The sequence below is a fragment of the Lepisosteus oculatus genome, chromosome 4 (genome assembly GCF_040954835.1).
Source record: "Lepisosteus oculatus isolate fLepOcu1 chromosome 4, fLepOcu1.hap2, whole genome shotgun sequence".
In the NCBI taxonomy this organism is placed as follows: domain Eukaryota; kingdom Metazoa; phylum Chordata; class Actinopteri; order Semionotiformes; family Lepisosteidae; genus Lepisosteus; species Lepisosteus oculatus.
This window is the reverse complement of record NC_090699.1, coordinates 50,546,026-50,558,534: the sequence shown is the minus strand read 5'-3', so window position 1 is coordinate 50,558,534 and position 12,509 is coordinate 50,546,026. Positions and strand designations below refer to the sequence as shown.

The 12,509-nt window shown below is 34.9% G+C and overlaps 1 protein-coding gene across 6 annotated transcripts in view; it reads right to left on the bottom strand.

Moving 5' to 3' along the window:
• mitfa (melanocyte inducing transcription factor a) overlaps positions 1 to 12,509 on the bottom strand; it is a 70,911-nt gene that overhangs the window by 3,892 nt on the left and 54,510 nt on the right. For 5 of the 6 annotated variants that reach the window (XM_015347209.2, XM_015347210.2, XM_015347212.2 and 2 more), the window contains 7 exons: positions 7,623 to 7,850; positions 5,474 to 5,569; positions 4,450 to 4,567; positions 3,470 to 3,562; positions 1,738 to 1,794; positions 1,183 to 1,258; positions 396 to 543 (listed from right to left, as the gene is read on the bottom strand). In XM_015347209.2, the coding sequence (XP_015202695.2) occupies positions 396 to 543; positions 1,183 to 1,258; positions 1,738 to 1,794; positions 3,470 to 3,562; positions 4,450 to 4,567; positions 5,474 to 5,569; positions 7,623 to 7,850 (816 nt within the window). Of the gene's footprint in view, positions 1 to 395; positions 544 to 1,182; positions 1,259 to 1,737; positions 1,795 to 3,469; positions 3,563 to 4,449; positions 4,568 to 5,473; positions 5,570 to 7,622; positions 7,851 to 8,343; positions 8,931 to 12,509 lie in introns of those variants that run through there. The other variant, XM_006630614.3, reaches the window with a different exon arrangement.

Genomic DNA, 12,509 nt, shown 5'->3' with positions numbered 1-12,509 from the left:
CTGAAGAAGCAGAAATCACAGCGGTTTCAGTGCTTGTCTGGAGATTCTGAAAACACACAACCCTCTAAATTCGGCCATCACGTTTGGTCAGAGATGCTCGTTTGCTTTGCAACCTAAATTAACTGCAAAAGAAAAAAAACAACTTGCTCTCAACTATGAAGAGCAAGGGCTACCGTTGCTTTAGAACAAGAGCTATAGGATGAGCACAACACCCAAAAGACAGAAGAATGTCAGGATTTCATTCATGTAGAATCTTGCTAAAGGATACTACTGCAGTGTCTCACTTTGGATTTGAACCCAAATCTTTCTGGTTATGAGTCTGTAGCCCTGACTACTGTACCTCACATCTCCAAAATGTATTTAGAAACCACCTTGAATAATTCATATTTGCAAACCTGTATTCTAAGCATCAGGTGCCTGTTAGCATGCTCCAGTTTCTTCTGTCTGTTCTCCAGTTCCTTGGCTCTCTGCTGTTCTCTCTGGAGTTTTCTAATGTAGTCCACAGAAGCTTTCAAAATGGTGCCTTTGTTCCAACGCATGTCCCTAAGATTAAAACAACAATCGCGGTGATGATGCTAATGATGATGATGACAATCAGAGTAATAATAACAAGAAACAAATGCTCTGGTCAATATAGTCCTTCACTGAAGTCTGCAATGAGTTCAATTCTGGACCTGGGGTACTATCTGCATGGAGTTTGTATGTACTTTCCGTGTTTCTGTGTGTTTTCACCGAGAGCTTGGGTTTCCTCCCATACTATAAAGACATACATGGTAAGGTACAGGTAACTGGCTTCTAGGAAAATGGTGTCTGTGTGTGTGGCCTGTGATGGACTGTCATCCCCTCCAGGGTGTATCCAGCCCTGTGGCTGTTTTTGGGATAAGATCCCCTGTGATCCTGTATTGGATGAAGGGGTTAGAAAATGGATAGGATATACTAAAGTACCTTGACATGACAGAACTGATTGTGAAAAGCCATTGCTGTTGTCATTGCAAGTCTGAGCATGGCAACTAGAATGTTTTGTAACATATTTAGAGGCTGTTTGTCACATCACTTTAAACAAATATTCCTAAAACCCATGTCTGAGTCTATATTGCGTTTAAAAGATTTAATAAAAAAGCACCTGATAAAAAGTGTAAAGAGTAAAAAAATCTACATATATCCGAATTTATGTAGACTTACGGATCATTGGATTTTGGAATCAGAGTCCCCAATTCTTTAATTCGATCGTTAATGTTAAACCTCCGTCTTCTTTCAACTAAACAAAATTGGAGTTCAAGACATGAAATTAGTAGAAATCCAGACTGCAATCTTCTTGCACAACCTACTAGATAATGTTGTCATAAGCTTTTTAAATCTTATACAAAACCTTACTTAATTTCATACTCAATGATACTCCTTGTTTTACTGTTTGTAACTTTCTTGAAATACAGTAGTGTTAAGAAAAGCAATCAAGCTGTTCCTTGACTTTGATACAATAATTACATTTTTCCACTGTACCCCTCAAAACAAAAATTGTCTAAATGTAATGGCATTTAGTAATTTAATAATAGAATCATTAAATGCATTCTTGTACTGGTTTTCTTAAGATAAATGTAACATAAGTTAAACTGAATGTTTTCAAAATATAGTTCCTGGAATTTGTAACCACACCATATTCTTGTTTCCCCAGAAACACTTTTTGTCTTTTTATATTATATAGAAAAAGCAAGAAAACATTTTAAGGCAAAAACATACTTAAATTGTGATTGTCCTTTTTCTGTCTTTCCTTTGCAAGGGCTCTGGCTTCAGCCTCTGAAATAAGAAAGAACATTTAGAACTATATTTTCTAATGCCACCAAACACCCTAAAACCCTTAATATGCAATAGTTATTAGCAGTGTCTTTTGTTTTAAAAAAGCAATGTTGTCAATTTTTTGTGTACATTACTATGAACTACAACACCCAAATTCAGTTTTAACAATGTGTGAGTAGGAAGGAAAACCATAGTGTGTTTTAATTCTTACTAGTTACAGAAACTCTTTTTTTTTAATGTACTTCCACCCCTTGAGATGTAACATGATGAAGTCCTTGATCACCAATCTACTAGAATCCAATTGGGAATTGGCAATTGGCAATAAAGATTTTAATCTTTATTTACACATTTTTGTAAGATGTCAAACCCAGGAAATATCAGGTCAGTCCAGGCTGTCTCTGCCTCTCCTGACGAGGTGTCATTTTACAGAATCGCCATGGTGATTCTCAGGGGTCTCCTTACAACAGTGGGAAAATTGAATTACTGGAGGTTAAGATAGTTAATCCTAGGAATCAGGTCCCATGTTATGTTGTAGTTTAGTGAAACCACCATGAAAGAACCACAGTGATAATGTATTCAATCAGTTCTTCTAGAAAAGGTTACTTCAATAACGGGCAGAAGAGTTTGAGAAATTTGACATATGCTAGTTATACATTTTTTAGGTGGGTAGCTGCGTCAGCATGCATAGGCTGCAAAGGAACAAGTAATAGGTTTATTCCATGCTGAAAAAAATAAGAAAGAAAACACAAAAAAAACGGCCGAAGCTTTGTGTTTTCTTTCTTCTTTTTTTTCAGCATGGAATAAACCTATTACTTGTTCCTTTGCGTACATTTTTTTAGATGTATTTGTTTTCCATATTGTGTGCAATATTGAGTTCAATTTCCATACTGCTAGTGAGCAATCCAGCTACGCATTTAAAATAAATAAAACGCATGTTGTTTCCAAAGTTTAAAAATAAATGCAACTACAAAGTAATGCACTGATTCAGAAAATTCAATTTCAGAAGTAATTGCATTTCTGAAAACAGCATTGCAAGAAATCATTCAGTTATACTTAATACAAATGTCTATATTTAATTTTGATGTCAAATTTGATTTTTTCCCTTTAGGTAAATCTACTGCAGATAAGCAGAGATGGAAAGGGGACAGATTTATGTTTAACCAACTATGGGGCAATTTGAAAGTTGACATACTGGTATGGTAAGCATTCTATTTTATAAGAAACAGGTTGAATAAAAATAATAATAAAAACGTAGTTCAACATATATTGTTCATTAGTCAGGATGTCATCAATATTAAATCAACTGTCAATTTTAAAAAGAACTTACAAGTTCATGTCAAGTAAACACAAAATGTCAGTTAAGTACACAAGAATTGAAACTTTAGTTATATTTTGAATAATTTACTGTACAGATTTTTTTTAAATAAATAAAAGCTTTAACTGCCATGAAGAATTTTATTAAGTAAATCCTCAATAAATAATAAAAAAATGTTTTTCTAAATTTCACATTCACGAATTGGGATGTTTAGCCAATGTGGAACTGAAGACATGCAATCATTTCCAATCTCTAAAATGTCAGTTAATACCCAAGCTTTTATCTACAAAAAAAACTTTGTTAGGTTTACATAAAATGATTAAATTTAGAACACTCAGAACATAAATGATAACAACATACCTACTGGAAACCCTTCAGGCCTTTGATAGTTTTCAAACTTGGCACACGATCCAGACTTGTCCAGAATATGCATCATGGCAGGAGCTGGGGTAACTAATTAGTACATATATTTTTTGTAGCGTGTTTTCAATTGCACACAATATGGGTATTTCTACAGTTATATACAGCAAATCTACAGACATCTTTCTTTTGTTTTTGGTCTTTACAATTGTCACCTATATTAAATTCAGCACCGATTTTTTTTTGTCATAGCAGAAAACAGTTAGTCTACAAATTCTTTCCTAGGTGGGCTGTGAATCTTGGGTAGATTTTGATATACAGTAGCGATGGAGTTTAATTTTAACCAACTTGTAAATAAACTGACTTACAGTATGGGATAGGAATGTCTTAATCCCTTCAAACTAAGTTATAACTTTTGTTTACTTTAACCTGGTGTTAAGATTGTTTCTTTCTGAAAAGATTCAGAAACTGGCATTTTTGTCTTACTAATCACAGCAGAGGACATCACAAATTTAACAGTATCACACTTTCAGGTGAAATATTTCACAGTGCTCTTGCTATATTATGAGAATTTCAAACAAAACACTGGCCCAATTATCAGACACACGGTAACTAGAAATCTTTTTCTGCACATACTGTATATTTAGAATAAAACATCACTTCAAAAGGCAAACCAAAGAAAGAAATCAGCTTTATCTGTACCCTGCGAGAAAAATAATCATATTTATTTCCCATTGTAATGTCTATGAGCTTGTGTACACACTCTGTAATGTGTATGGATGGGTAGTTATTCCTAATTTTCTGTCTCTTTTATCGCTATTATACAATTTTCTTCATACAATACCCACTAAAATCATTTTACAAACCAATAAATACAATCAATGAATTCCTATTTGAGCAGTAACTATTTTGACATCCAACAATTAGTCAGTTAGCAAAGAACATTGTCCAAGAGACTGAAAAGAAATGCTTGTCACTACCTGTGAATTCCCTTTTGATATTGGGCAGGTTAGCAGGGCAGGAGTTGCTGATAGTTAGGCCTGTTGGTGGCATCCCTTGATTGCTGTACATGTCTATAAGATTAGCAGAGACAGGGAGCTGAGAAAACAAAAGAACAGAATCAAAAGTTTTAATAAATATCTCCTGGTATGTTTACCTGAACACAAAATGGGAATTTTTCTTCAAGAACGTATTACAAGCTTACTGCAAATGACAAAACAAAAATACCGTAAAATTATGAGTTTAGTTTTCAATTAAATTAATAAATTAAGCAAAGAATTGAGCAGAACATTGTGTCTGCACTGTATGAGACATCATACACTAGTGGAGAAATCTAATATTAATAATATTTCATGTTTTGATTTTTCATGATGCTATACACATGCAATTGCAGGAAATCAGGTGCCCGTGTCACTTATACTGTACATGACAACATTGTACTTAAATGACTTATGGCAAGTAAGCGGTGCATTTGTTGGTCAAGCTCCCCACTTGCATTTTGTTGGTTTCTGCTTCTTATTTGCTCCAAATAAGAGTGCTCCACATGTTACGTAAAACACAAACGTAGTATTCTACTTCTTAATATCTCCTCTGTTAAACTGATGAGCTTGCGGGAAATTGTTTTTATTTCAGTAATGCATTTATCTTCTCTTACAAACATAATTAATAGACCAAAGCAGTATTATTGCAATACTATATGCTATACTATTATATTGTTATATTATTACAATATTGCAATATAATGGGCATATGGTTCTACTGGGGTATTGTTTTGTGTCAAGCACCAGGTGCTTTGCTAATTACTTCATCCAAAATATGACATTTCTTTTGCAGTCCTGCTGCACTGGTATATTTTTTCAAATGTATCATTGCAAAATGATTGGAACAGTGATTTTTTTCATTTTTTCTCCACTTCATTGTGTTTTTAGTAAACTCTTTTTTTTTTAATTGACCAGTGCAAAATCTAAGGTAAAAGTACAATATTTGACTGAAAAACTGAGTTACCGTGTTGGCCATTTGTAGCCCTGGGTCCATAAGTCCAAGAATATCATCATTATAGCTTGATTCCAAACTAATTATGTCATCAATTACATCATCCATCTGTAATAACAAAATCCATATGTCAATTTAAGCCGCTTAAATTTCACATGCTGCATTTCTCATTCTGACTTTCCAGTGCATGCTGCTGTACGTGTTTTCTTTTCATTTCTAAAATTGCTTATTTTGCCCACCTTCATTCCAAATAAGCAATTCCAAATTCCATTTAAATTCAAATATTCCGATGCAAATGTTCCATTACAATTTAAGTGATGTTCGATCTGTTTATAATGTCAAATTGTTTGGTAGCAAAAATGCATTGTAGGCACATTTTATCACGCATTTGTTTGGCTGTTGCTTTTATCCAAAGCCCCATTTGCATCCACAGCCTTCCAGTTACAAGTCGAGAGCCCTAACTGCTCGGCATTGGTCCATATTTGTTACTGTTAAATATTAATGACAGTCCACTGGGACACATTCCTCTCTCCTCCCATGAAAGAACTGTAGCAGAAAGGCGCTGACAAGGTTGCACAATAGCTATATGCTATTTTTCTTCCTGCAACTACCCTATTACAACTGATACACATTGCAATTACACAAGACTGACTTTAGAGCTGCGCCTGTCCTGACAAGGAGGATGCTGTGTTTAAACAAAACGCACCTCCAGTATAGTTCAGTGGCATTATTCTCCTATACCGTATTTTACATTTTACTGTTGCACATTACAATGACAGGAAACAACTGTACTAGTAAATAAAATACAGATCTGTGCCTGCTGAAAATGTGCTGCGTTCTAATCCTAAAACAAAATATTACAATTACACAATTTCCATATACATCTATTTTTGATAACCAGATAACTACAGCATTATTCAATAGTTTCTACCTTATTTCAGTGGCATGCCCGTCTTAAAAATATTTACTCGGAATGCACTGTATCTTAACCTCAAAGCCTTGCTCCTTGCATTCAGATTCTTGCATCATAGAAGCTTTCTTCACAAATATTCCATAATCAGGAACATGGTACTACTACTATCAGTGAAATACAACAGTACTGAAATGCTGTAAACGTTATCATACACAAATGTAAGACACCATGTAGTTTCTTTGAGTTACTGTGGCACATTCTCTGCCTCTCCTTCTTGTTTCCCAAAGTCTCAACACTTCTTATACAGTATCTGTCCTCGGTTCTTGCTGACTGGACTTTACTTTCTTTTCTTATTCACCCCTTTTCCTTGTCTTTTCTCTTCTTCCTACATGAGTGACCTAGAAAATGTACTTTAGGCCTTGCCTGGTCAGTGGTGATTTCAGAATATTATATCCAAAATGTATGTAATTTCTCTTCTCTTTCTCTTTAAGATATATAGTATTTAAAACATTCAGAGCAATGCAGATCATCTTAGCTGCCGAGCAGCAATTACTGCATTTAAGTGTAATTCTCTGATTACATACAAATACATTTATTAAGACATCTAAGTGTTTGCAAAGAGAAACCTTTGAAGACCCTTGAGTAATTTCAAAGAGAAATTAAGAAGGAAAATGGGTTTATGCAAAATATTTCTTACGCTTTAAATGCTATTTTATACAATTTTATTATTCAATATATGAATGATAATGCTAAAAACATGTAACATTTTTCTATGCCACCTTGTGAATTCAAGTCTGGCGAGTTTCAAACATGCCGAACAGCACTAGTTGCTTTCAGTTTTAAAAGGAGCAGAATTGCATTCTCAGTAACAGAAGTGAGAACGATCACAAGAACTGATCATCTTCACAACGAAATAACATTTTGCAAGTTATCTTTTATGGTTTTGAGTGGTTACCTTAATCCTATAAAGTCCATGGGGATGAGATGCTTCTTCTATGTGGAAAAAACGCCGTACAGTATGTTTCAAATAATCCACTGTATGTTTCAAACTACGGTATCCTCCTTTAACTCTTTTCTACTCTAGTAAGTGCTTTTGCATTCCAAGCTTGTTTTGGATGAGCTACCCTTTTCTGTCTTGAGTGTTCTGTAGTTTCCTCAATTACACATCTGAGCACATCCTGAATGCAGGTAATTTGTATGCAACTTAATGTGCGTTCACAGCAGTCTGTTTCAGGGATGTTAGCTTACCTCTTTTTCACAGTTGGAGTTCAAGGTGAGCATGGCCATAGGACTGTTGGGGGCACTGTTGCCCGGTCCAGGAGGCATTACGTGCTCTGCAGGCTGACTAGGACAAGGCAAGCTGATGGCCTGGCTGGTGAGCTTGTTTCCCAATGTGGTGGAAAGGTACTGCTTGACCTGTTGCCTCTGGGCTTGCTGAATGTGGTACTTAGTGGGGTTTTCAAGGTGTGTTTGCACCTGTGCATAAAAAGAAACAGATAGCTGAACACAATGAGGAGCGTTGCCTTTGGCTTGTGTTGGCTGCGTCATGAAAAATTATTAAACAAGTACATGGCAGGTGAAAATAATGCAGGATTATTTTAAATGAGTTCAAGTCAACCTTCAGAGTCCTGATCATAAGGCTTCCTAATTTCAGAATGTCAGCGGCGGTCGCACATTGATCTTTACTGTAAAAGAAATCTACAATTTGTTTAGAAGAAGTGTAAGAATGGTAAACCTTTCAAGTACAAAACTAAACACTTTTAATTAACCAATGTTAAACTTTTCTACTTTTTCCATCTGGCCACTGAAAACACTCTGCATAAACCACTGGTTGCATTTGTGAATGAACATTCATTTCAGAATTACAGCAAACATAAGACAAAAGAAGAAGACAAATTCATTTTAACTATTACATCTTACTTTTTACTTAAAACAAACATCCAATAAGAAGAAAAAAGCTAAATCTCACCTGGTAATGGTTATATTCAAGCATCTCCAACATATTACAATATTTATATTCCGTATTTGATAGGCGTAGCTGTTCACTAAGATTCCCTTTATCAGGCCGTTAGGTTCTACGAGTATGTGTGGACCTGACATGTATACATTCTAATCAAGAAGAGGAACCTAGCAAGTTCAGCTTATTAAGCCAAAACCTAATTAGTTATGCATGTAATGAAATCAGAACACACAAGGATCCTTTTAGATGTTGTGTTGTCTTATCTAAAATATGAATTTGTGCCTTTATAGAACTGCTTTGACGTCACCATCTCAGATCAACAAAGGGCTCTTTTAAGCTGTAGGTTACCATTTTCCAAACTGACACTAGCTTAAGGCTAACTAACTTTTCATCTTTAGTTCCACTCACCCAGCATAAAACATTGTTTGTTCTGAGCACTAGGAGGACAATCACTACACTGTGGACTTGAACCAAGGCAGTGCACTCAGATATAACCCAGTACCTTTTGTAGGTATATGGCAATTTAAAGTTCACTGTATCCTGATTAGTTAAAACATCCTTATTTTAAACAACACTTTAAAACTGTATTCAATTTTTAAGATAAGAGCATTTTTCTCGGCACAGATAATTAAAACCACAACAGTGTACAGAGCAGGCTCTGTTACTGATGAGCACGCTGTCCACAGCATTGTCATTCCCTGGAGAGATTTTTGTATTTCAAAATGTATCTTTTTACATCTTTTTAAGATGACAGATACTATTTAAAGCAGTGAGGATAAACAAGATAAGAAGTCTCCCTTTTTTTATTAATTCAATCTTAATGTGCTTTGTCCACTACGGAAATCAGTGCCTTGTAGCAGTCATTGGATAATGTCTCTTTGAATTGGACATTCCTTTTCATTGCAAGAGAATGAAAGGAAGAAAAACCATTTAGGGTATTTTACATTTTCTCAAAGGGAGCAACCACATGATACACCCTACACAATCCAAGCTAAACAGAAACTAACATTTTAATTAATCCAATCCTTCCTATTTAGAAAACAACACAGGAAAGGAAACACACTATCCAACACTGGAGTTTCATTTACAAATATCGTAAAAAGCAGGAAAAAACCTAAGCACTTAAATTAAGACAATTAAAGCAGTAAACAAGACATCCTTTCAGAATGTACTCCATTCTCTTCTGAAAAGGACAAAAAGTTGGCATCCTAAAACACACAAAGACTAGGTGTCATATGAGACTAAGGCAGGATTGCAGGTACTTACATGTGTACAGCATATTAAACAGTGGGAATATGAATTGTGTTTGCTGCCAATGTATTGAAAATCTCATCAAAACGCCCAGGACTCCATGCCAGAGAAAAATAACACAACAAAAATACAGTGATCCTCATTTCAACACAGCAAGCTGACTGTGTTAATAAGAAGGCTAAAAAATCAACAAAGACTTGGTATTGATTCTTGTTCAATTTAAAAATCCTAAAATAAAAGAAACAGTTTTGCACTTCTCACTTTAAGTGTTGCTATTGGTACTGTGGCTTATTGATGTACAATTGTGGATGTTTAGACAAAATTTGATGGTGCTTTAAAAGAAAAGCTCATTTTCAAGGAAAAAGTGAATGACATCAGCAGAATTAATATGACATAAAGTGTCACTAATGTACCTTAAAAACTATTTCAGAAAAATTCCAAGAGACGTTAAAATGAGAGACATACTGTATCTGTAACGTGACTTCATCTCTAAAAAAACTAAAGAAGTTAAAGGGCTTCAATATATAACATAGGAGGGGTAATCCAGTAAATTGTTCTACATAATGTAACCTGAACATTGGTTTCATAACATAAACATTTACTTCAAGAAGTATGCTTGTAATAAAGGTTTTAACACAGCAAAGTCTGATAAATGTGTTGGAACGACATTATGTCATCTGGACGACAAAACAGCTCTTATGAGTGAACAAAACTTTAGAAGTGTAGTTGGTCCAATGAATATGGCCCCAAGCCCAGACTACTGTTTTGCTTCAGTGGTGTTCAGGGCACACAAGAGGGTTACTGATCATCACTTTCTTTCCATGCAGAAAATTAAATATGAATAATCTAAAATATTCAGAATTATCTGCGTACATAAAAAGTACATTTGGTTTAGCCTTTGGTTTTCTACTGGGACCAAGTTCACCAGTTCAGGACTCACAGATTAAACTGACTAAAAAGTCTTTGAAATCCTGTGGATGATACGATGAGCTGGTAATGACCTTGATGTCTTCGGCAGGTGTCACTGTCACAGAGGCAGGTAAAGATAACCGAACAAAATTCCTCTGCTTGTTCAAACGACGGCTTTCTAACTCGTCTTGAGCTACGATTGCTTTTAGAGAAAGGTTTCAAAGAACAGTTCTTCATTGAACTCAAATGTTTTACAAAAGCCTTGTTGTTCACTAATTGTATCTTACTTGACAGTAGTGCGATGTATTTTTCCCCAAAAAAGGTTTATGCTATTACAGAGTTTTGTGTAAAACGTTCATCACAAACTTCGGACAGAGCAGTTCGACAGATCCACTTGTACCACCACAAAAACAAAGACTTCACAAAGGACTCTATGGAAAAAGTGGGAAAAATATCACAGAAGTGTACCCATTCATCAGAATTAGTTCTACTTAAAATTAAGCAGAGGGAATGTTTATCGTTATTACAAAACAGATTTTGTTTGGTATTTCTCACAAAGTTCATACAACCATATACTTTATACACAACAGATGCATCTTGCTGAATGAAGGCCCTTAGGGTAACTATGACATTTACTCCAAACATGTGACTGAAAGTTATCAGCTTAGCTCATCTGCACTGGCTCTATGTTTTGTTCTATAAGAGCAGCACAACAAAAAGAGTAAGTTATATTTAAATTCAGGATTTTTACTCCTGCAGTACAAATATAGGTTCTTGTGCCACGTATATTTAGAAATTGACATTAATTTATAGCTACCAATAGTCAGGCATGTGCAGGTCAGACACGTGTAAATCTCTGCAATTAAGCAAAACCAGTCTTAGCTGGAGGCATAGCATGGTTGTCAAGAGAGGTCAGAACTCCCTTCTGTAGTAATCCCTTTAGATGAAGATGTAATACACATATTCTTCCACATAAAATGTTTTTAGAAAGATATATTTACAAGCTTGGAAACCTGCATGAAAGTACTGATGCTGAATGTTCATTTGTAACTTTATTATGCTTTATAGTTGCCAGTAACAAACTTTAATTTTCCTGTGCATACTCGTCACTCAACCCATCAATAGACAAAGTGATAATTAAATGACATTTTAAAACCACAGTTCAGAACATTATCTGTGATTCTAGTTGGAATGTCAAACCACAAAGTAGTCTTGTTCAGGCACATCAGAAGACCAACATATCTGGACTTATTCTGCACCAAATCATTTAAAGGGAATGATCATATAAATGAGCACAATAAACAGTGTTGTTATTCATCAGTGACACACTAGTTTTCAAAAGAATAAAAAAATCAACTGGACAACTATTTCTGATGGATCTATTAATTTGTTTCTTATTTGTTTCTAAAAGTGAATAATTTGTAATAATCAATAAAACTCTGCTTTACATTTGTACTAAAAAAATGACTATTTCAATTGGCATGGATTACATATATCCTATTAACTTACTCCCATGCAACCCATATACACTCAGGACAGCAAGCACATTAGAGGAAACTGGCTGGTAGATGATAACTTACAACTGATTAGAAACATGGTTGGTTTTATAGAAAAGCTCTTTTCTCCTTAGAGAGATAGCAGAGTTAACGTTCCTTTCCTTGCAGTCTTGAAGGGAAATCATGATGGGAGGATGGGTGGAAGGACTTTGCCAAGGGAATGTTTTCTTTTATACAGGGAGTGCTGACCAGTCTCAATTTGGCTTTAAGAATAGCATACACTTGTAATTGCTATTAACGCAAACATGAAAGCCCTGTACTCATTTCCATATTGCATTACGAGCACTGACAAAATGAAAAAAAAAATCTTTATTTTTAAATAGTATTTTTAGAAAAGGTTGTCTGGTGAAATTCTGATTTTTCTAGTAAAACCAGATTTGTGATTTCACCTCACTCAATAGCACTTCTTAGCAGGACTTTATCAATCTGCAGAAAACTACTGGAAGCCAGGCTGATTTC